General features: G+C 39.9%; 1 protein-coding gene across 1 annotated transcript in view; it reads left to right on the top strand.

Moving 5' to 3' along the window:
• Positions 1-25543, top strand: part of MFN1 (mitofusin 1) — a 468570-nt gene that overhangs the window by 426904 nt on the left and 16123 nt on the right. Inside the window, exons 3-10 of the mRNA XM_069104826.1 lie at positions 4800-4920; positions 7923-8058; positions 16471-16633; positions 18891-19015; positions 20247-20355; positions 21232-21339; positions 22078-22231; positions 22363-22430. Of these exons, the coding sequence (XP_068960927.1) occupies positions 4806-4920; positions 7923-8058; positions 16471-16633; positions 18891-19015; positions 20247-20355; positions 21232-21339; positions 22078-22231; positions 22363-22430 (978 nt within the window). The 5' untranslated portion in view covers positions 4800-4805. The remainder of the gene's footprint in view (positions 1-4799; positions 4921-7922; positions 8059-16470; positions 16634-18890; positions 19016-20246; positions 20356-21231; positions 21340-22077; positions 22232-22362; positions 22431-25543) is intronic.

The raw sequence follows: 25543 nt of genomic DNA, 5'->3' as shown, positions 1-25543 counted from the left end.
GGTCCTCTCCAGCCTGGGAATTCATTCTCTCCTTCCTTGCCTGGTTCAGCCCTTGTGTTTCCTTCTATGGGAAGCCTTTCCCTGATCCCCTGGGGGATCTTCTTAAATAAGTATGAATACCCGTGTCTGTTTACATGTTCTCTTCTTTCTCCTTTCCCTCAGAAAAATAGAAGTTTCTTGAGGGCAGGACTGCTTTTCCCTGTGAATTCCTTGCTTATCTAAGTTTTAATCAAATGCTTGTTAGTTGGGGAGATCTCTCCTGTACTGAGTCTATACTCACCCAGGGCAGCGCCGTCTCCTCCAGAACTTCATCTCTTTGTTGAAAGGACTGTGAAGGACTGCCCTGTTCTAACTTCATCTTTCTCTGTGGTTAATGCTTTTAGTCCTCTCTACCTCTGCTGCCCAGAATTAGACTCGAATGATAGTGATTTGCCCTTGGTGACTTTTCATTGGGAAGCAGCCAAGAGAGTCTTTTTACATTCCCTGAAGCAGTTAATGGCCTGGCTCTAAACCTCACTACTTTTTTGCCCTGACTGTCATTGTGTTTTTTGTAAAAAAAAAAAAAAAGGATGCCATTTGCCTTCTTGTGTTGCTTCTGGGGTTTAGGAATAAGACTTTCCAGGCAGTCTCTGTCCCTTTTCAGAAACTTTGTGAATAAGTTATTGTTTACTAACTTGTTTTCCCCTTATCCAGTGCCCTTTAGTGAGTTAAAATCCCATGTAGTTAACAGCAGAATGAAAATGGATTCCTATCAGTTAAAGGGTTATAGTAGAAAACTTATGTGAGAATTAGAGCCAGCTTGACAAAAATAACTTCCCAGGTTTCTCTAAAACTTCTCTCATTTAAAAACAAATGTCTTTAAAAAAAGAGACTTTGACAACTGCTCCCCCATTAATTCCATTAGGAGAGAAATCAATAGCATTGGAAAGCGTCAGATTGTCAGATTCTGTTAAAAAAAAAAGTAGAGGACTTTCTGACTGCCCTAATTCCAATTAAATTCTTGTAAATTTTGACATATATTTCCTGATGCCCTAAAAAAATTAGGAAAAGGTTCTCTTGAATCCTCCATAGCTTAAGGAAAAAAATAAAATCGTGGAGCCAGAAAAGGACCTTAAATATTGTCCAGTCTGGTTGGCATCTGCCTAAAATTTCTGATACCAAAAGGTCTTCTTAAACCTATAAACCAAAAAAAATCCAAAACCCTTTTTCTGTGTCTTCTTCCCTCTCCTCTTTCTGTTCCTATACCCAGTTGCTTGAGACTCCTCTGTGAGTGTGAAATTTTTGTACTAGTTCATAGTACAGATTGATCCTGGAAAACAGCACTCAGGTCTGAGCCTGGTTAGAGCTGAAAAGAGGGAGATCTAGAGACATGGTGGGGTACTTGCCTGTCCTAACCCAGGCAAGAGCAGAACCAGGATGGCAGACCTGCTCGGCTTCCTCTTCCTCCTCAGTTTAGACCATGGGATCTTAACTGAAATAAACACTATTTTTCATTCCAGTTCTACTCTAGGACCTGGCTTTTGTAGAGTACAAAGAGCATTGACTTTGTAGTCAAGAAGACCTTGGTTCAAATCCAGTCACTTACAGATATTTCCTGTGTCACCATGGACAAGTCATTTAACTTCCCTGGAACCCAGTTTTCTCATTTTTTAATTGAGAGGGTTGGGCTAGCAGGCCTCCAAGGTTTTATCTAACTCCAAATATTGGGGCCTGCCTGGTCCTGTGTTGTCAGGCTAGCCCAGTGGATTGGAAGCTTCTACAGTTCCTACTGAGATGAAAGGTGGAAAGGTTATAGGTGGGTTGTGGGTTGGTCTCAGAGCAAGGTGAATCAGCTTGGCAGAAGCTTGTCCCTGGAAGGCCTTGTAACCTAGTCGGCCCTGGAAGGGAGGAGGAAGGACTCACCCACTCACTCTGATGAAATCCCAGGCCTTCACTTGTATTGAAGTCCAGAAGCAGCAGGCACTGTGGAGCACCAGAGTTACAAGGTCTCGTTTGTCAACCAGTTCAGGATGGTATCTGGAAACATGTTCCTTCATATTTGGTATGAATTGAATATGAATACCTGAAATGAAACCTTGAACATTATATGCCAATCTGCACTAAAATTTCCTATTGGTATTTGAAACCTCAGTAAACTCCAGTGGTTCCCTATTCCCTAGGAACTGGCAAACTGTCAGAAAGCATTTACTAAGCCCTTACTTTGTGCCAGATGCTGTATTAAGCCCTTTAGATACAAATACAAGTAAAAAGGATATTACAATCTAATGGGGGGAAGATAACCCATAAAAGGAGCCTGGGAAGGAGTAAAAGGGCAGTATGGAGACAAGGTCATCATGGTCACTGAAGCCAGAGAGTTGGAAGCACAGCCAGGAGGGGGATGAAGCATGGCTGGCCTGCACTCCACATGGAGGCCAGAGAAGGAACTGGAAGATGGGAGAAGGGGTCTGGCTTGGGGAAGGGCTGTTCTGGGTGAGAAGGCTGCTTGGTTTTGATGGCAAAGACAGTAGACTTAAAAGCCCTGAAGGGGAGGAAATCAAGCATAAAATCCTCTAGTTAGTGTTTAAAGCTTTTCATAGCCTGACCCCATTTTACCTTTGAAGCCTTTTTTTATGTATATTGTACTCAGTCTGGTTCAGCCAGTCTGGCCCTTTCTCTGCTCCTCACATGTGACATTCCAGCTCCCATTTTAAATGTTTGCCCAGGCTGTGCCCCATGCCTGGAATGCTCTCCTTCCTCACCTTTCCTACAGAAAGTTACCTACAGTTGGTACCTCCTCTTTTTTTCCTCTCACCATCTCCTTAACTCCCTGCAGTCTCACTTTTGACTTCTTCCACTAGGTCAGTAAACATTTATTAAGCATTTGCTCTGTGCCAAGTACTGTGTTAAGGGCTGGGGGTAAAAGAAAGGTAAAAGACGGTCTCAGCTCTCAAGGAGCTTACAATCTAATGGGGAGACAACATACAGATAACTAGGTACAAAAAAGTTCTATCCAGGATATATTGGACATAATCAACAGAGGGAAGGTACCAACATTAAGAGAGATTGGGAAAAGCTTCCTGTAGGTGGAATTTTAACTAGGACTCTGGTGGCCAGGGAATCTAGGAGATAGAGATGGGGAAGGAGGGAATTCCAGTCAAGAAGGACAGCCAGTGAAAGTCTTCCAAGTCTGGGGATGGTGGGTGATGGGCGTGTGACCCTGGGCAAGTCACTTAACCTTATTTGCCTTCTTCATCTGTAAAATGAACTGGAGAAAACTCCACATGGGATCACGGAGAATGATCCTGTATCATGTCTAACTGAAACAACTGAACAACAAAACTGGAGAGATGGGGTGTCTGGGTCAAATAATAGCCCAGAGACAGTGATGAGTATCATTGGAATGCAGGGCATCTGGTGGTATGTAAGTTGTAAGAGAGCCAGATTGTGAAGGGCTTTGAATGGCAAACAGAATTTTATATTTGATCCTGGAGGTGACAGAGAATGACTGGAGTTTTTTGAGTTGTGGAGGGAAGAAATGATAGTGAGACTGCATGTAAAAGCCAAGCACAAGCAGCTTTCCAGAGGACTGCTACTGTGAACAGCTTCAAGGTTCTGATTACATAGTATAGTGAACTCTCTATTCAGTAACAAACTAAGACAAAGCATTGACAGAAATCAAAGTACAGCATTCACAATGTTATGACATAACAACTTATCACTAAAATGGCCACATAGTTTTCGCCAAAGTGGTCATATAATTTTAAGCAAAAGATAATCATTCAGTAAGAACTTAACTCAGTCATCCTTAAAGAGGCTTGCCTCCTTAATGGACATAAAGTACAAAGGTCAAAGTTCTCTCCCAGGTCACATTGTCAATCTCTCAGTCAAAAAGTCTTCTTCTTAATTGGAGATTAGTTTCCAGTGGGCCTTTGTACTCTCTACAGGATTCAGAGTAGAAGTCCTCCCACCCCTAGGCCATAGTAAATCATGATCTTCTCAGTTTGCATTAAATACTCAAGGAGAGGTCTTTTCGGCTTGACTAGAGGCTGGCTCTCAGATTCCATGGTTCCTCTTCCATGGGTCCAGCTCCTACTTGAATCTACCCAACTGTCACCTGGGTTCAAAGGCAGGCATCTCCCAACTCCTTGTCCAGTTTCTCGTACAGTTACTGTTCCATTGAAGCTCACGGTGTCCAGTCCATCTCAAGTCCTTCAAAGTTTCTGTTCCTGGGAGGACAGAGTTAACAGAGCCACAATAACATTCAAACATTTTCTGCCTGTGAAATCAAAATACACCCACAAACAAGGTCTGAGAAATCAACACAAATCATCAGTATAGTCCTAGGACCTCTGAAAACATCAGTAAGACACTCTCCAGGACTTTTGTAAACATACAACAAGAAAATCTCTTTCAGGGCTTCTGAACCAGCAATAAGGTCCCAGGGCTTCTGTAAGAAGAGCAAAATCTGCTATCAGCAAGGCCAGATGGGAGGCATTGGCTGGCCATGCTTTGGAATCGGAACTCAGCCCCTCATAAAAGGAGCCTTTCCTGCCCTGCCCTGCTTTCTCTCTAGATTTTTATCTGTTTGCTGTATAACTATAAATGTCTCCTTCCTTAGTATGGGAGCTCCTTGTGGTCAGGGACCAGTTTGTTTTTGACTTTGTATCCCCAAGGACTGGCAGTGTGGCTGGAACATTTCCACACCAGCAAAAAAAAAAAAAAAGGATTTTATGTGTTTTAATAATTTTATTAAGCCATACTGAAGTCTTTGTGCTTGCCTTTCCCTTAGCCATCTTGGTAATATCTTATCTTTTTCACAGTTAAAAATGGCAGAAACAACTACTTCTCCACTGAAGCACTTTGTTTTGGCTAAAAAGACGATTACTGCCATCTTTGACCAGTTGCTGGAATATGTTACTGAGGGCACAAATTTTGTTGAAGGTTAGTTGTCATAAAGTTGCATGTGTAGCATTGTGTTAAAAGGATTTTTACGAAGATCCTTATGTATGTGAATTATATTTCCAATCTTCCAGAAAATTTTGTTAGAATATATTTTTAATCTACTTAATAATATAAATCTAAATATAAAAAATACTTTTGTTTTCTAAGTTTATATTGTTTTAAGCTGTGTTTGGAGGAGTGAATGAGTTGCTGAAGGAGTTCAGGGATTACATTTTTGAAGCAGAAGAAACTTGAATTTATAGAGATATGACATTGAACCAATTCTGGGCTTCAGTTTGCCCTTATCTGTGAAATGGAGGATGATGTGGCCCAGGGTGGGGAACCTGCGGCCTCCACACCACATATTCCCCACCCCTAGTATTATAAAGGTCCCTTCTAACTTTAATCTTTTAATTTGGAGTTTACAAAGGTTGTGCCTCTTAGGAACCTGTTTTGCAGATGCTCAGAGAAACCAAATAACTTTTGCAGGGTGGCACCACTATTTAGTGTTGGAGTTGAGATTCAGAAACAAGTTTCAGAATCCTCTAGAAAGGTGTTCCAGGTTATAGTAGAGGAAACTGTTCAGGAGGTCCCCCATTCCTTCAAGGCTTGATTATGAGATTGCCACAAAAGTGAAATGTATAGCAGGCTCATTATAGATGGTCTTCTAGCTCACCTCAGAATCAATAGTATGTTCTAATTTTTTATACATTTATTTTATATATAGATGTGGGAATGATATGTATGTATATGTCATTCTAGATAATATAATGAAAAGAAATCAGAAGTAATACTTTTCTCCGATGAATTACTTTGTATTTTTTGCTTAATGGAAAAAAGACAAAATTAGCTTGGTCCCTATTTGAATATTTCCCAAGTCTTTAGTAACTTTTGAATGAAGCTTGGGGTGAGGGGGTAGCAGTTAAAAGGTTTTGTTTTAATTGTTCTATTAGAAATTAAGGAAGTCAGGGTTTCGAAACAAAATGGCATATAACATTACATGACACCCAGTTGTGTATCTGTGATCCCTAAAGAATGAAGAACCTTACCACCCCAGCTATTTCTGAGGCTTTGACAGTGCTGGGATTCCTCAAGAGTATCTGGGAGATAATTTGAATAGAGAGGGACTCTTAATCCTATGATACCCAGTGTATGGGACAGGAGCTTCCAGGCTATTGAAGGTGTCAGGAATCCCTACAGTGATAGAAGAACCCTAATGGTGTTGGCTTTAAAAACTCATTTTTCCAGTTTGGGAAAAACGTTAGCACCTAATGTCTTCTGGTTAAAAAGATAAGTGTGAAGATAATGAGAAAATGGAGAAAGGAAGAAAGAGAGAGAGAAAGAAATTGGGAAGCTAGCGGGAGAAAACTCAAGAAAATAGGTAGAAATAATCACCCATACTAAATTAAAACCCAGTCAGTTTTTACCATTGGATTCATTATTTATATAGCTAAATGTGGAGCAAGGTAAGGTCTCCCATATCTGGAAACTTGTCTGCCTAAAGTGAGAACCTGTCTTATGTCATTCAACCCACTTGGATAAAAGGGCTAATAGTAATGTAGGTATTGATTTACTGGATGCCAGTATTGACTTAAGGCAAAGAGTTACAAACCAAGCTCTATGGTATCTTGTAAGGCCTTCAGAAATTTGCTTGGAAGACTTTGGAATACACTTGAGCATGACACATATGGCCATTGACAAATATATCCCATTCCCTGGATGGTCAGATTTCCATATATAAGAGCTATACTCCATAAATTTGAAGTCTCATTACTTTATAAATATCTTGCTAATTATATGAGTTAAAGTAAATGTAAGTACAGGGCAGGTAGGTGGTGCCATAGTGCATAGAGTGCTGGGCCCAGTCAGGAAGACTCATTTTCATGAATTCAAATCTGGTCTCAAACACTTACTAGTTGTGTGACCCTGGGCAAGTCACTTAATTCTGTTTGCCTCGGTTTCCTCATCTGTAAAATGAGCTAGAGAAGGAAATGGTAAACCTCTCCAGTATCTCTGCCAAGAAAACCCCAAATAGGGTCAGGAAGAGTCACACATAACTGAAAATGACCAAACAACAAATATAAATACAATCACATTTTTAGGAGTTTATTTGTTAAAATAAATTTTTCTTTATGTAGTTTTAAAGTCATAATTTCCCCTAATATCCCTTTTCCCCTTCCCAGAGAGCCATCTCATATAACAAAAGAGTATTTTTTAGAAAGAAAAACAAGAAGAGGAGATGTTGGCATAACTGATCGATAAAGAGTGTGACAAGATGTACAGGCACAACTTTTATGTCCCTTCGCCCTCTGCAGAAGGCGGGGGTAGGGCTGGGGTCTCCACATAGCTCTTCATTGGAGCCACGCTTGTTCTTTAGAATTTTGGATTTTGTGGGTGTGTTTGTGTGTTTCTGTTTACATTGTTCTTCCCAAATTCAAGTCATTGTGTATCATTTTCTAGGCTTGGCTTATATCATTCTGCATCATTTCATGTTGATCTTTCCAAGCTTCTCTGTATTTATCACATTCATCATTTTGTACAACACGGTAACGTTCCATTATATTCGTTATACCATGGTTGTTGATTTATTTAGCCATGTGCCAACTCATGGGCATCACTTTTACTTCCAGTTCTTTCCTATCACAAAAAGCTTGGCTATAAACATTTTTATATATATGGGGCCTTTATTTTTTATCAAAGACCTCCTTGGTATATAAACCTTGTAATGGAATCTCTGGATCAAAGGGTATGGACGTCCTAGACATTTTATGTTTCTAATTCCAAATTGCTTTTCAGAATGGTTGTTCTGAGTCATAGCTCCACCAATAATATACCAGTGTGCCAGTCTTCACACAATCCCTCTATTCTCATCTTTTGTCATCTTTGTAAGTTCGTAGGGTGTGAGGTGAGATGTCAGGGCTATAATTACTATGTCTATTGTAGTGTTCGTCTAGAATGCAGTATGTCTTATTCTGCACACTAATACCATCTTCATTTCATAGCTACGTATAAGAATCCAGAACTTGAACGGATAGCCACTGAGGATGATCTGGCAGAAATACAGAGTTATAAAAATAAATTATCAGTCATTGGTGAGGTGCTATCCCGGAGACACATGAAAGTGGCATTTTTTGGCAGGTAATTATATTTTTCCTATTAAGTATCATATTGTTTTTAAAATAAACAAGAATCCATTTCCTTTTGAAATTTTCAACTTTGGCAAGTTAAATTCTGTTCATTTTTCTCTAAAAAAATGAATTATTTTCAGAACACTTACGCATGTAGTAGATAATTTGGGTTATAATATTGGGATATCTTTCTATAAAATGTAAATAATTCTATTTCTCATAGCTAATTTTTATATAAGTGAAACTTGTTTGGTTAGAGCCAGTGAGGATATTTGGACTTAATTCTTTGGCATTAAATATAAAACGGGTAATTCACAAATACATGTGAATTACATGTGCAAACCATGTGAAGTAGGATTTTTTTTTGTCTAAGCAGAAATTGCGCTTAGCTTTGAGATGACAGGAATTTAGGAGGCATAATATGTGAATTTCATTGTTTTATCTCTAAAATCTGTCTGGCATAGTATGATGCTATTACTTTAAGTTATTGTATTGTTGGGGTGGAAAGTATGAGGGTGAGGAGACTCAAAAAGCAAGTGTATGCCGTAACAAGGAGGACACTACTCTTGCCCGAGTTGTGCCTGCTAGAGCGCTATGTGCAGGATGCTAATGCTTCTCGTTCATGAAGTGATTTCCCTGCCATTTTGTCATTTGTCTCTTAAAACCAGATTAGGCAGAGCAGGTGTTTTCTTAGACCTCTTTTACTGAGAGGACAGTGTGGCTCAGGAAGATGGCTAGGAAATGGTAGAGACAAAGCCAGAGGCCCCGTGTGTTGATGCTGAATACCTGCTGTGCTGCCTAGCAGGCCTGGGCAACTTCACTCACCCAGATCTTTTCCTCTCTCAAACCCCCAGTCCTCTCTTCCCCTTACTTTTCAGAGCTCATTGCTATCATTCTCTTTTTTTTCTTTTTAATGAGGAAGGGGTAATACTCCTCCTTGCTAAAGCTAGTCCTCCCTGTGCTCTTGATCCTGTCATCTCTTTCCTCCTCTAGGATCCCCCCATTAGCGCCTTCCCTTCTGCCTACATACATCCTCAGGGCTTCCCCAATCCTGAAAAATCCTTCCCTTGACTCGTGAATCCTATCTCAACTTCTGTCCTCTTTCTCTTACCCTTCACCACCATACTTGTTCACAACCAATCACTAGGGGAAGCTAGGTGGCGCAGTGAATAGAGCAGTGACCCTGGAGTCAGGAGGACCTAAGTTCAAATCCAGCCTCAGACAATCACTAGGTTCTCCACTCAGTCCATTGTATTGTGTAAGGTGTCTGTCTCCACAACTCTACTGAAACAATTTTTTTAGGGGTCACTAGTAATTTTCTCATGAACATCTCATCTCAAATTTAATAGCTCTTTTTATTTAAAAAAAAATCTTTTATTTATTTATTTTTAGTTTTCAACATTCATTTCCACAAGATTTTGAGTTACAGATTTTCTCCCTGTCTTTCCCCTATCCTCCACCCAAAGATAAGGAGCCTACTGAATATTCTTTTCCCCAATCTGCTCTCTCATATCCTCCCCCATCCCCCCCTCTAATTTTCTAGTAGGGTAAGATGGATTTCAATAACCTAGTGTCCGTATATCTTATTTCCAAGTTGCATGTAAAAAAATTTTTTTTAACATTTGTTTTTAAAACTTTGATTTCCAGATTCTTTCCCTTCTTCCCTCCTTACCCATCCCCACTGGGAAGATAAGCAATTCAATATAGGTTGTACATGTGTACTTACACAAAATGTTTTCATAGTAGTTATATTGTGAAAGACTAACTATATTTCCCTCTATTCTGTCCCTCCCCCCACTTAATTCTATTTTCTGCTTTAACCCTGTCCCTTTTCAAAAGTGTGTGCTTCTAACTACCCTCTCCCCCAATCTGGCCTCCCTTCTATCATCCCCCTCTTATCCCCTTCACCCCTACTTTCCTGTAGGGTAAGATACCCAATTGAGTGTGTATGCTATTCCTTCCTTAAGCCAAATTCAATGAGAGTAAGTTTGACCCATTCCTTTTCACCTTCCTGCTCTTCCCCTCCATTTTAATCGTTTTCTCTTGCCTTTTTTATATGAGATAATTTAATCTATTCTCTCTACCCTTCTCCTTCTCTCATTATATTCCTCTCTCACCTCTTAATTTTATCTTTTTAGATATCATCCCTTCTTATTCAAGTGATCCTGTGCCCTATGTATACATGTACACACATATACACACACTCATACTTGTATTTATACACATGTCCCCTCCTATATATACATATATATTTTTCCTTCAGCTATCCTCATACTGAGAAAACTCTCATGAGTTACAATTATCCTTTTTCCATATAGGAATATAAATAGTTCAACTTTAATAATTTCCTTATGATTTCTTTTTCCTGTTTACTTTCTCATGCTTCTCTTGCTTGTTGTATTTGAAACTAAGATTTTCTGTTCATCTCTGGTTTTTTTCATCCAGAATACTTGAAAGTCCTCTATTTCATTGAATGACCATATTTTACCCTGAAACATTATACTCAGTTTTTCTGGGTAGGTGAATCTTGGTTTTAATCCTAGCTCCTTTGACCTCTGGAATATCATATTCCAAGCCCTTAATGTAGAAGTTGCTAGATCTTGTGTTAACCTGATTGTTTCCACAGTAATCAAATTGTTTCTTCCTGATAGCTTGTAATATTTTCTTTTTGACCTGGGAACTCTGGAATTTGGCTATAATATTCCTAGAAGTTTTCTTTGTGGGATCTTTTTCAAGAGGTGATTGGTGGATTCTTTCAACCTCTATTTTGCCCTCTGGTTCTAAAACATCAGGGCAATTTTCATTGAGAATTTCTTGAAGGATGGTTTTTTGATCATGGCTTTCAGGTAGTCTAATAATTTTTAAATGATCTCTCCTGGATCTATTTTCCAGGTCAGTGGTTTTTCCAGTGAGATATTTCAAATCACCTTCTATTTTTTCATTTATTTGAATGTTTAATAGTATCTTGATTTCTCATAAAGTCATTAGCTTCCATTTGCTGCAATCTAATTTTGAAGGAATTATTATCTCAAGTGAGTTTTTGAAATTCCCTTTCCATCTGGGCAATTCAACTTTTTAAGGCATTCTTCTCATTGGCTTTTTGGGCATCTTTTGCCATTTGAGTTAGTCTATTTTTTAAGGTGTTATTTTCTTCGGTACTTTTTTTGGGTCTCCTTTAGCAGGCTGTTGACTCAACTTTTGATGATTTTCTTGCATCATTCTCATCTCTTCCCAATTTTTCTTCCACTTCTCTTTCTTGATTTTCAGAATCCTTCTTGAGCTTTAACGTGTGTTAGAAGCACACACTCCTCTTACTTTGTGAGAGTAAAGACATTTAGCATTTACATATTTTACAAAAGTTTGGCAGCTTTTTGCCTTTTGGAGGGCAATTGGGGTTAAGTAACTTGCCCAAGGTTACACAGCTAGTTTTGTGCATGCGTGTGTGTGTGTGTGTGTGTGTGTGTGTGTGTGTGTGTTAAGTGTCTGAGGCCAGAACCAAACTCAGGTCCTCCTGAAGGCTTGGAAGCTTGATGCAGGAGTTTTGGCTTTGTTCTCTTCTTCTGGTTCCATGTTTTGACCCTTTTTGTCCCCAAAAAAGGATTCTGTGGTCTGATTGTGCTTCCTCTGCTTGCTCATCTTGCCAGCCAATTACTTGACTTTTGAGCTCTTTGCCATGGTAGAGCTCTGCTTCCAGAGTGGAGAGAGCTGTGGCCCAAATCACAGGGGTTTTCGCAGTTTTCAAAACCATGAGGAGGGCGTCCTCTCTACAGCCCCCACAAGCTCTGGCATAGGTCAGAGCAAGAGCAAGTACCCTCTGCATGGTCGCTTGGTCCCCCTACAGTTTGCAGACCAGAAGCTGCAGAGGCAGCCACTGCACCTCTGCCACCTCTTGCCCCAGGTGCAGGGACTGGACCACACTCTTCTGTCACCCAGTTCCAACAGAGTTCCCTATTGGCCTTTTACTTTCTCTTTGGTGTTTGTGGGTTGAGAAGTCTGGGAACCGTCACAGCTGCTGGTGATTCACTCTCCTGAAGTCTGCTCTGGCCAGTCTGTGCCACTGGTCCTCACTGCCCCTCAGGACTGTACTTGGCTCCCAGCTCAGTGTGATAGACCCTTCCTGTCGGCCTCCCGGGCTGCCTTCAGTGGGAGATTGTTTCTCTCTGTAACTTTGTGGGTTCTGTAGCCGTAAAATTTGTTTAGAGTCATATTTTACAGGTATTGGAGGTGGTTGGAGTGGAGCTCAGATAAGTTCCTGCTTTTACTTCTCTATATTGGCTTTGCCCCCTAATAGCCCTTTTTAAAGTTGTTTTTGTTTTTTATTCCTTCCTCTGAACACATGGCCACTCGGTCTTGACCAGGAAATCAAAAGATCCTTCCCATGTGTGAACCCCCCCAAAGCAAAATACTAACCTGCCGGAATATATAACAGAAACTCGGCTCCTGATTGGCTCAGAGCTAGAAGGCACAAAACCTTGACTCAGCATAGCTGTGAATTATCAGGGTTCAAAGGAGATGAATCCTTCAGGTGTTTACAATTTAGCTTGAGCTTGGGAAACTGAACTCCAAAAAGAAAACAACAAAAATCCCACCTTTCTGGAACTTACTTACACCTTTGCCCTCAAATCTTGGTCCATCTCTTGTATTTCCATTCCAGCTATTCAGTTCAGTTCAGCAAAAATTTACTTTTCATACTCCCCTCATTGTCTCCTCTCACATACCTTGGTGTACTTTGGCCCGCAGGAGGAGAGCGTGGAGCACCCTTCATTCATCCTGTTTCTGGGGTCTAGCTCTGTGCTGCCTAAGGCCGGAGGACAGGAGTAAAGCTTACAGCTGCTTGTAGCCAAGAGGGGAGCTGGCCCCCTCTCCTTGTCCCAGATGTGCACAGGATCCAATCATCCACAAGTGAAACTACCTCAGCAGTCACCTGCTTCAGCTTCAGTCACTTTGCATATGGGAGGCTGCAGTTCAGAGATAAAGGGGAAGAGCCTGCCCTGGGTCACATCTATGTTAGAGCTTTATGTGTTCTTACCTGGCCAGAAGTTTGTGAGAGTAAAGACATTCAGCAGACATCGTGTGTCTCCCATGTGCTGGCCATTGTGCTATGTGCTTTCATTACAAAGACAAGATAGTCCTTTCTCTCAAGGAGTTTATATTCTGTGGTGGTCAAGGGAGGTGGTTGATAAGGCCAGGAAGGGCTTTGTAATATTTCAGGTGAGAAGGGATAAAGGCCTGAACTAGAGCGGTGGCCCTGTAAGTGAAGAGAAGGAACTGGATGTGAGGTCTCTTGTAGAGGCTTAATTGACAAGGTTTGTTCATTGATGTGAGGTATGTGAGAGCTGAGGATGCTTCTCATGTTAGGAATCTGGATGACCAGCAGCTGAGTCAAGTCAACAAGTATTTATTAAGCACCAGGCGTTGTGCTAAGGGCTGGGGTTACAAAGAAAGGCAAGAGACAGCCCCTGCTGTCAGGGAGCTCACGGTATAATGGGAGAGACATACACACAATCACATGCAAACAGGGCATAGTTAGGATCAATCAGGTAGTCTCAGTGGGAAGACACCATTCAGAGGGACTGAGAAAGTCTTTATTTAGAAAGTGGACTTTTAGCTGAGGCTTGAGGGAAGTCAGGAAACAGAGGGAAGGAAGACAGGCACTCCAAGTCTGAGGGACAGCCAGTGAAAAGGCAAAGAGTTAGGAGATGGAGTGGGGGTGTCTTATGCAGGGAACAGCCAGGAGACCAGTATCACTGGATAGCAGAGTGTGGAGGAGAATAAGAGCTGAGAAAACAGGAAAGGTAGGAAGCAGCCAGGTTAGGAAGAGTTTTAAAAGTCAAACAGGACGTTTTGGTTTTGAATGTATTGAGTGGGAGGTGACGTGGTTGGACCTGAGCTTTAGAAAGATCAATTTGACAGCTGAAGGGAGGATGGACCGTAGTGGGGACAGATGTGAGTCAGGGAGACCAACGAGAAGATCCAGGAGTGAGGGCCCACACCAAGGTGGTGGCAACGTCAGGAGAAAAGAGTGTGGATCAAATGATGTTGTGAAGGTGGAATCAATAAGACTTGACCAAAGATTGGATGAGGAGGAGGCGGTGGGAGTGAAAGTAAGGGGCTGAGTATGATACCTAGGTTTTGAGCCTGGGTGACTTGAGAGAATAGTGGTACCTTGCCAGTAACAGGGAAGTTAGGAAGAGGGGAGGATTTAGGGAGAAAGAGAATGAGTTCAGTTATGGGCAGGTTGAGTTTGAGATGTTCTGTAAACAGAAATGTGAGAACTGAGGTCAGGAGAAAGTTTAGGGCTGGGTAAATTGATTTGCCCATAATTTAAACCATGGGAGTTAATGAGATCACCAAAGGCAATTCTGTATATAGAGAGAAGAAAGTGACAAGAAAGAAAGCAGAGGTACTGATTGGATACAGAAGTAGGGTAATAGTGGGGAAAGAGAGATTCTGTGAAGGCTTTTTTGAAGATGGGGGTCTTGGGGGTATTTTTAGGCAGCAGGAAAGTAGCTAGTAAATTGGGAGAGATTAAGATTGTTGAGTGTGTGAGGAAGGTAGTTTTGCCCTGGCAAGGAGAAGGGCTGCCTCTTCATAAAAGATGGTGAAGGCTGAAATAGTGTGTGGAGAAATCTGAGAGATCTGAAATGAGGGAGCTTGACGTAAATGGCCTCCATTTTTTCCATGAAGTATGAGGGTTCTCAGCTGAGAATTTTTAGGGAAGGGTGGGAGCCATTGGAGACTTGAGGAATAAAAAGGTTTGGAAAAGCCACTTTGGGGAGTGGGAGAATGAATTCTTGTATCAAAGGATTGCCTGGCCACTTGGAATGCCCAGCTGAGAACCTGTAACAAATTTGTAGTGGATCCTGTCAGCACAGTTTCGTGATTTTTTCCCCCTCCAGTTTCACTAGTCAGGGAACTTTATGAAAGAGGCATAATTTAATATCCATATTTTAGATTTCATCCCCTCCCGCCCATATGTAGCGGCAAGCACCCCAAGCACGTCCTCAGGGTTTGCTGCCCATACAGGTTCTTGGATCTGCTTTGATAAAGGAAAGCAACTCAAAATGGATTAACAAGCTTACTTTAATCAGTCAGACATATATCGTTTGCCTTGTTCAGGGGAAAAGGTCAGCACCCCGAACTTCAAAGTACACAGACAGAATTATCAAGACAGAAACAGATCTAGTAGACAGATTTCAAACTGTCCAACCATTACATCCATACCCAGTCAACATCTGGGTTTCCACATCTGGGTTTTTCAAAGCCGGGAGGGGCCCTGGACAACGGCTTCCCAGAATTCAGATCAAATCACAGAACACTCTCAAAGTGAGCCCCAAAACAAAGCCTCACATCAGGGCTTATATAGCCTTCTCCTGGCACAGAGAATGTAACAACCTTATTGACCCACTGGCCAATCAAAAAGTATCTACTGAAAAACAAGCCTCCCACCCCAGGCTCCAGGTGCACTTTAGGCTAGGGGCAGGGAAGATCTTCCAAATTTGCATTCCCATTACACCATAACACATATAAAGACAGCAGGACAGGATGGCTGCTAGCACAGGTTCACTCTTGATCTGATCAGACACTAAGGGGTTAATAATCTTACTTTGTTCTAGTCTAGTTTTCTTACAAGAGGATTGCTGATAATGGGAGCCAAACCCCTATAGCATTCTCTAATCACCCTTCTCACGGGGGCCAGCAAGAAGGGGGGGCAGCTACTCCTACATCTTGATGAGGTCAGTTTGAGACAGGTACTACTTCTGTATCCCCTAAGTCCCCTCAAGCCTCAATGGGGGCCACTTGAGGCAAATACAGATTCCCCCCAAGCCTTGACGGGGCTGATCAAGGCATGCACAGCATTCATGCATTCAACTCTAAGGTTCCCCATTCACTGACCACCTGTTTTATAGGGGCAACAGACAAAGAAGGCATATTGCCAGCAATAGCCTCACAAGTTTACATCATCGCATTCCTCTATCTCACTGTGCAGTTGCAGTGGATGTTTATGTTATTTATCATTATATAATGTGGTGCAAGTGTGGTGGAGATGTTTTGAACCATAGTTATGGGAACTGATATCTAATACCTGGAAACAGGAGATTGTTATGGCTATGGATCCTGGGAAACTGAACTCTAAAAATAATAACAAAAATCCACTTTACACACACTAAAATTCACCTTACTTAATGCCCTCCCCCCCCAAACAAAGCTCACCAAACTTGAAAATTAATATTTATAAATTTAGAGGGATGAGAATGAAAGGGGGGGGAGGGGAAATCTTACTTCCCAGATCCTGGGCACGGTCATACAGTTTGACGTTTTGAGTCATTGTCTCTCCCAGGCCCCAGATACCTTTGAAGAAGAGTTTTTATTCTCCCAGTATTTTTCTGCTTTCTCATACTCTTGTGCTCTCTTGCTTCAGGACAAGCAGCGGTAAGAGCTCCGTCATCAATGCGATGTTATGGGACAAGGTTCTTCCCAGTGGCATTGGCCACACCACAAACTGCTTCCTGAGCGTGGAAGGAACAGATGGGGATAAAGCCTATCTGATGACCGAAGGGTCTGATGAGAAAAAAAGTGTTAAGGTAGGCTTTGATAACAGAACTTACTGAGCCGTATTAGCCTTTTCAGCTCTTTGTTCTACTTTCTGCATTGCCGACAAGGACTAAGACATTTGTAATTATTGATAGTCGATACTTTGAATTCTTCTTAAATTAAGGATTTTCCATTTCAATGCTGGGAAACCTATGCATAAATGCAGCAGCACAAATATACCTATTTAAACTCCTTTTCATTGCTTTTTTCTTTTGGTCCTGATCTTTCATCAGGAAAGGTTACAAAGTTCTCCTCCAACACCAAAGACCAGCAACTCCTCAGGTGCTTAGTCTTAGAGAGTTTGGTACCTGATTTCACAGTTTTCCAGTGTCAGAAGGAGGAATTGAACCATTATCTTCCTGCCAGGGCTGGCCCTCTAAAGTACTACCACATATGGCCTAAAGTTAAAATACTCAACACAGTCTCAGGGAGGAAACTTATAACCAGTCTCTGCCTACTCATATCATAATAGAATATTTTTTTACGATACTGAAAATTCTGCTGAATTCTCAAGATGAATTTTGGAGGCAGGAAGGCTTCAGGTTAATAACCTCATGCCAAAATAGCTAGCACAGAGTCAGCATATGTGGTTTTTACCCACATTAGCCATTATTTTACATCCAGATCTAAATTTTTAATTTGAAGCTTTTATTTAATATTTCTTTTCCCCCAGTTACATGTAAAAACAATTTTTAACATTAGTTTTTAAAATTTTGAGTTCCAAATTCTCTCCCTCCTTACCTACTCCCTCACCCCACATTGAGAAAGCAAGCAATTCAGTATAGGTTATACATGTGTGGTCATGCAAAACATTCATATTAGTCATGTGAAAAAAAGACCAAAAAAAACCTCAAGAAAAATAAAGAAAGTTTAAAAAAAATATGCTTCAATCTGTATTCAGACACCATCAGTTCTTTCTCTGGGGACGAGTAGCATTTTTCATCATAAGTCCTTTAGAATTGTCTTAGGTCGAATTGCTAAGACATCAGATCTAAATATTTCTAAACAGTTAAGTTCAGGTACACCATACTTTGCATTTGAGACAAAGAAATAATCCTGGAAAATGGATAAGAAATATGTAGGTAGACAAGGAACTTTAAAAAAAAAACCTCAAACTTCTTTACCTTAATGGAAAATGTATCTTACTCCGTGGGATGTAGCATTGACTTTTAAAAAAATATACAATTAATTACTTTCTTAAAAAGTTTTTTTTTTTTTAAGCAATTGAGGTTAAGTAACTTGCTCAAGGTTACACGACCAGTTATTCTTTCTGGGTGTGGTGCTGAGTATCTGAGCCCGGATTTGATCCAGGTCATCCCGACACTGGAACCAGTGCTCTTACTCGCTGAGTCTTAAAAAGTTTTCAATATTGACTTCCATAAGATTTTGAGTTTTTAATTTTCTTCCTTTCCCTCTCCCCAAGACAGCATGCAATCCAATATAGGCTCTACTTATACATTCATATTAAACATTTTCACATTAGTCATGATCTAAAGAATTAGAAGTACTGGAAGGAACCACAAGAAAGAAGAAACAAAACAACAAATGAAAGGGAGAGTAAATCGTCTGCTTCCCTCTGCATTCAAGCTCCAGAGTTCTTTCTCTGGATGTGGACAGCACTTTCCATTATGAGTCTTTTGGAGTTGTCTTAGATCCTTGCATTCCTGAGAAGAGCTAAGTTTATCAAATTCAGTCATCACATAATGTGGCTGTTACTAGGTGTAGTGTTTTCCTGGTTCTGCTCATTTCACCCAGCATCAGTGCATATAATTTTTTCCTGGTTTCTCTGAAGTCTGCTTGTTCATCATTTCTTATAGCACAGTAGTATTCCACTACATTCATATACCACAACTTGTTCAGCTATTCCCCAATTGATAGACATCCCTCAATTTCCAGTTCTTTGCCACCACAAAAAGAGCTGCTATAAATATTTTTGTACCTGTGGGTCCTTTTCCCATTTTTATGATCTCTTTGGGATATAGCCCTAGTAGTGGTATTGCTGTGTCAAAGGGTATGCACAATTTTATAGCCCTTTGGGCAGTTCCAAATTGCTCTCCAGAATGGTTGGATCAGTTCACAGCTCCACCAATAATGTATTAGTGTTCCCGATGTTCCCAATCTTCTGCAACATTTATCATCTTCCTGTTTTGTCAATAGCATTGACTTTTTGAGATATAGAAGAAGGCATAGTTCACCTTGATTTATGAAGCTCTTGAAGATCTAGACGCCATCTTGTTTTCTTTTTAGACTGTGAATCAGCTGGCCCATGCTCTTCATATGGACAAAGACCTGAAAGCTGGCTGTCTTGTACATGTATTTTGGCCTAAGGCAAAGTGTGCATTATTGAGAGATGACTTGGTTTTAGTAGACAGGTAAGACTGGGTTAAAATATGTTGTTTTGTTAACTTTATAAAAGAGTATCATTTAATCTAGTATGGAGAAAAAACTTATGTCATTAAAAAGTGGGAAGGTTAAGGGTGTTTGGGTTTTTTGTTTCCTGTTTATTTCAGGAATGAACCATCAGCCTTGGTTGGTCCAACCCTCTTTTAAAAAGAAAAACATTTTATTTTTTCCCCAATTGCATGAAAAGACAATTTTTAACATTAATTTTAAAAATCTTTTGAGTTGCAAATTTTCTCCCTTTCTCAATCCCTTCCTCTTTGTAACAATTTCAAGGAGTTGCAAATTCTATCGCGCTTGCTTGGAATTCTGTTGGAAATATTACATGACTGCATTTGAATCTGATTCATCTTTGAGCTATAGGGATGTACTCATGTTACCCAGCACTGGAGTTTTTTGGCCCAATTTTCTCTGAATACCTGTAGCTGAAAAATTAATTCTATGGCTTGTCTAGATGTCTATTAATTATTCCCTTTCATATTTTTATCTATTTTACACAGCCTCAGCCTTTTTAATCTGTATTGTACAGTGTGTTTGAAATAGCCTAAATCAAATGATTGTGCCCTTTATACTAGTGCTGAATAATTTTAACCACAAAAAATTTGTAGAATTTACTGGGCCCTTCTGAAACCTAGTGTTCCACATATAACTGTTTGTCTTTATTGTTTATGGGCTATAGATATCTCTTGGTGTAATGGGAATAATTTTTCAAAAAGTAGTTTGCATAACTAACTTGGTTAGAACATTGTACCGAAGAGACCCAGATCAGTCACAGCTTTACTTTCTGTGTGTCCATAGTAATAGAAATGCTGTCATACTTCTATTAAATATTTCCTTCAATTTCAAATGTCCATGATGTTTTGGAAACCACGTTGAATTGTCAGTAGTAGTGGAGCCTGTTTCTAAGTAGAACAAACACTATACAGATTGCAAGTTTTCAACTTACTTTAACCTAGGATATAAATCTCACTTTTATAGGAAAGAAAATAATTTACATCTGAGGCCTTGAGCCAATTACCTGAAACCAGGTTTTTATGGAAATTGTTTTGGATGATTTACCATATTGAGACTACAGACTGACTTTTTTACTTAGGATTTATGACTTCAATTTCTAGTGTAAGGGTTTTAAAATAAATTAATTTCTTGACTTCTCACTCAAACATGTATTTTGTTGTATAACCACATTTTCCTTTTACCCCCTAGTCCAGGCACAGATGTCACTACAGAGCTGGATAGCTGGATTGATAAATTTTGCTTAGATGCTGATGTCTTCGTTTTGGTAGCAAATTCAGAATCAACATTAATGAACACGGTAGGATTGGAGCAAATTACTATCTTTTAATGCTGGGAAATATTCTGCCAATGCTAATTTTGAAAAGTGGTAGAATTAAGAACAAAAAACCCCAAGATTTATTTTAGGGAGTTATGTGGAAGTTAGTAGCTCCCACACCATCAGGACTTGTCTCTGGGAGGATTTCCAAGGCTTCAGGTTTTTGTTCATCCCTTGACTTTTTTTGACCATGGTGACCTAAGAGTGATAGAGGAGTCAAATTTGGTCTTTGGCAGACAGAGAAGATGGAGGGACCAAAATGGCCTTTGTCTTTAGAGAAGGCTGACCACGTAGGAAGTTTTGTATGTTTTGGGACATAGCTGTTTTGCCCAGTTGTTCAGCAGGGTTTGAGGCTAGCACAGGTTGTCCCTCATTGAGACGAAGAAGTGGTGTTGAGTTAGGTTGGATTGGTCTTAAAGGGAAACTTACCAGACGGACAGAAGTCTGATTAGAAGTTAGTAAACCACTATTAAATTCATGGACAAAATCATTGTTATGCTTTTCAACTTTGATTAGCTTGCTCTTCAACTCCTTTCTAAATGGGTGTAGAGACATAGTGATATAGTCCTAGGAGTCATGGGATTCAGCATAAAGGCATTTGGGGTGTTCCTTAGGTCTGTCACACACAGACCGGTGTAACACTTGTTTAAGTTCAGTTCTTAATTTCCCTATTTACAATTTGATTTTATTAGAATATGCATGTGACATCATTTGAGATTGTTTTATTGTAGGTGTTTGGATTTTTCTGAGAGATCCAAAATGTTTGCATCACAATAATTAAAGTTTAGCCTTTGAATGTAAATTGGCAATATATATATTTGAAAAAGTGAGGATTCTGTGCCTTTTGGTCTCTTTTAGGAAAAACACTTTTTTCACAAGGTAAATGAGCGACTTTCCAAGCCAAACATCTTTATCCTGAATAACCGTTGGGATGCCTCTGCCTCAGAACCAGAATATATGGAAGATGTAAGTTATGTTTCCTTAATTTCTGAAGTGATCACAGAAGCATTGACTTGTCAGCTCAGGAAATCTGTCAGCATTGTAGACAAACCAAATATTTTAAAAGCTTGGCCTTTGGTCCGTGAACACTGGTTTAGAATAAAATGAAGTGTTGTGTTCTGGATCAGAACATGGGCCCTTTAAAGGAAAATACAGAATGAGAAGATTAGAAGATATTTTCTTTTTATTTGTGGAGATTTTAGAGAAGGTGGTAAAATAATAGAGATTGTATTACATTTGTAAATAGTTTTAGTTTCGCTTCATGTATCATACTTTTTCCTGGATATCTTAAAGATCTTTTCTACTTTCATCATAGAGGTTGAACTTATTTCCTGTTTGCAAACCTAGCTTCAATTTAAGGAAAGTTTCTTGGACTTGATGAGTTATGTTGAAGCAAAATCACTACCCACCATCCAGTAGAATTTAGTATAAGATTGTTCCACGAGGGACTCTAATGTGAGGCAAGTGCCACAATGTGAATCCCCCTAATTTGGCGGCCTTGTGAAATGGAACAGGACATGATACGGCTCTGGAAAAAGGCCATAGTGGATGTTGAAGCTTTTAAGTATGAGTTTTCTTAACCCCTTTAGAGGAATGATCCCGGATCTGACTCTTAACACCCTGGCTTTTGCATATGACCAGACTTGATTTGCTCCTGTTCTTTCTTCAGTGTCATGGGTTTTTCAAAGCTCTCCCTTTCTGCAGGTGCGAAGGCAGCACATGGAGCGCTGCCTGAATTTCTTGGTGGAGGAGCTCAAAGTCGTGGATCCCTCTGAGGCACAGAATCGCATCTTCTTTGTTTCAGCCAAGGAAGTTCTCAGTGCACGAAAGCAAAAGGTCCAAGGGATGCCTGAGGGAGGTAGGCAGTGTTGACCTAAAGAAGTGCTGTGATGCCCATTGACTGTTAGCTATTAGCAGGAGCTCATTGCGAATCTGGACTTTCTTTTTTTTTAATCTCCTCATTATAGAATCTTTTCCTAAATATTGCAGGTGGGGCACTTGCTGAAGGATTTCAGACAAGATTCCAGGAGTTCCAGAACTTTGAACAAATCTTTGAGGTAGGATTTATTTGGATTTCCAGCTTCTAGGTAGGTGGTAAAATAATCCGAAACCTTTGCTGTTGTTTCCATTCATTCTTTTCAACATCCTGGTCAGTCAATATTTGTGTGTGACAGAAAGGCCAGATAGAAGAGAGGAAGAAGCTGAGATCCAGTTAACTTGCAAGCTTCTAGAATGGAGAATGCAAGAAGGACACAATCTCTTTCTGTATTCATTAAAGAGAATTCATGTTATGTTTTATTCCTGATCTGTGTTGAAGAAAAAACATTCAAACTACTCTGTTTTAGGGTCAGGTCTGCCAAGCAGTCTTTATTAACATTATTCTAATATCCAAGCATTTCTAGCATAAAGAGGACAATGTCTAAACCAGTGTTCTTCCATGCTCTTGGACATATCTGTCTCCCCTAAGATGATTTGAGGTAACAATAACTAGAATCTTGAATAAGAAAAATGTCACAATATGTTAAAAGTCCAGTTTGAGGTTAATACTCTACTTCTCCAGATGGAACAGTAGTCACCTAATGACTATTCCTTCCCAGACCACATCCCTTTTCCGCCTCCAGGACTGAAAGGGCCTCCAAAGGAGAAAGAGGGCATTTCCCTCTGAATGGTAATGGTCACTGGTCTGTCCTTTCATGCACTGGGGAAGGTAATGTTTTTAACAAAACTAACAGTGCCCTTTGTTCTAGGTTTGTTTTCTGCTCTTCATCTGTCTCCCTAAGAAAGGCGTTTTACACACTTGGAAAAGTCTGGAAGGTTTTATTAGACTACAGAAATATGTGTTTGTTGCTATTTGTGGAGAAGCTGAAAAGGAGATTTTGAATAGGCTTCCTGCAAATGATATCAAGACTACTTTGAGTCTTTCCATTCACTTTTTTTCTTCTGAAAGGGTATAAACCTTGCCTTTGCCCAGTAGTTATGGTTGGTTAAAATACAAAAAGCAGGGAAAGGTTAAAGGGGAGAATCACCCTTAATTCCCTGTTTAGCCTCTTTGTGACCAGGAGGGATCTAAAGAGCACAAGAAGGCATCTAAAAACAGGGATATAAAACCATCCTATATTTTATTGAAAGGTGGTATTTTGGCCTGCAGAAATGAGGTTTTAAAACTCCAGAATTGAAGGCCCTCTCCAGTTATGTTGGTTATGTCTTATTTCAAGGCTGTAGCCATGGAATTTGATCTCTCCTCTTTATGCAGCCCTAGTTAGACCTTGTGTATGTAGGGTTTTGATCTGTTTGTGATCTTCTGTCAAACCCTGAACTGTTGTGGGGTATGTAAGGATTTTTTCCCCCGTATATCACTGCAGTTAGAGGTAGGTAGTTTGGTCTAATGGATAGGTCATGGGTTTTAGAATCAGAAAAGGTTGGGATTCCAATACTGTTTCTCACAGTGTCTGAGGCCTTAGCAAGACACTTAAGCTCTTCTGGCTTCTTGAGGAAGCTGCTATTCCAAGTTTGTGGGTTGCAGAGAAGAGGCCAACATGCATTGTATACAGAAAAGCAACAAAATCAGAGGAAATGCTTATTCTGTTAGCGCTGGCTACACTAACGAAATACAAGTGTGCTTGAGAACATGGAAACCATCTAAGTAATCTGAGCCTTTAAAAGATAATAAAATGATAGATGGTAAAGCTCATTAACTGTAGCTAGTGAGACATGTGCACAAACCAGATATAGGTGATATGTGATATGGACAATTAGCTGCATCAAAGAAATATCTGTTGAAAAAGGATAAAAGGTCCAAGATGTTTCCTCAGATATACATTGTTAGACTACGGTGGGCGAAAGATGGAATGACTGAGGGAACAAAGGTTCAGCCTTCAAGCATGTCAGTTTATTAAGCAGTGTCTGATAATTGCTTAACAGATCGGGGCTAGACCCCAAATACGGGGGAGACTGATTTTTACACAGTTAATCAAGTAAGGCTAATTAATGAGAAGGAAACAATACAACATTAGGTTGGTAGTTCTGTTTTGGTTTTTTTTTAACCTTAGATAACCAGCTTTCAAGAGAACTGTGAGTGAAAGCAACTTAAGCATTTAATCATATCCTTAGCAGTAATTCTTCTTATACTTCAGAAGTGCTTGAAGTTATTGCCATAAAATGAACACCTCAGATATGTTATTCCTTTTTTTTTGTTGCCATATACTTAGGTGAGCAGTAGTGAGGATCTCTTAAAGGCCCATGATCATCTAGCTTTTCTATAATGACTTATGCAGAAGGTGGAGAGAGAGTCCATAAGATTAGTCATGTGGTTTGATAATTAACAAAATAGCTAATATAGAAGGGAATAGATCTCTTAAGACATGATGATGGACTTTTTGGGGGAATTAGTTTGATCCTAAATGGAGTGAGTTGAATATTAGGAAAGAAAATATTCTTGATGGTAGTTCTGATTGGGGACTATTAATTATACTTTTATTGGTAATTTTATAGTTATTTCTAGTAAATATTTAAGGTAGATACTCAGTGATTTAAATACAGATTTGAAATCTGAGTGTTGTTCATTTTGTTACTTATAACCAACTTTACTGCAGCTTTTAGGCTAACTCTGGGCTGCCCTTGGTGGACTGCTTTTCTTCCCGGTCATTACTTTAAAAGGCATTTTAGCTCTTTGTAGTCAAGTGGGACTTAATTGAGGTTCTTCAGCTTATATTTCAGTCTCACATAGAAACGAGGTGCTGTTTGATCTTTGCCAGCATGCCTTATGAAATATGGAATTCCTAAAATTAAAAAGAACAAAACAAAACAGCTAGCTTTGGAAGGTCAAAATCCAGGCACGTCGCTGCACAGGTGCTGATTTCTACCACTTGGGAGGAGGGGGATGGGTTTACTTAGGGAGCTAAGTAAGCAGTGAGCCTTGGACTCCTCCAGTAATAGGTCTGCATGCTCTTTTCTGAGGCTCTTTGAAGTGCTAAGAGTTCCTAAAGAGGGTGGTTTTTAGGCCAAGAACACGAATGTACCAGAATCAGTGGATAATGTGTTGATCTGCTGGAAGTTAGCCTCCACAAAAGCGTGCTTGTTGTATTGTGTTGTGTTTTGTTTTAATGAATACATAAGGGGTAAGTGGAAAGTTTTATCTTTTTCAAGGATTGTATAGAAAAGCACATGAATC

This window comes from Petaurus breviceps, unplaced genomic scaffold (assembly GCF_028583685.1).
Source record: "Petaurus breviceps papuanus isolate PSGF00001 unplaced genomic scaffold, PetGlider_PUasm1.0 688, whole genome shotgun sequence".
Classification (NCBI taxonomy): domain Eukaryota; kingdom Metazoa; phylum Chordata; class Mammalia; order Diprotodontia; family Petauridae; genus Petaurus; species Petaurus breviceps.
This window is presented reverse-complemented; position numbering and strand designations above follow the sequence as displayed.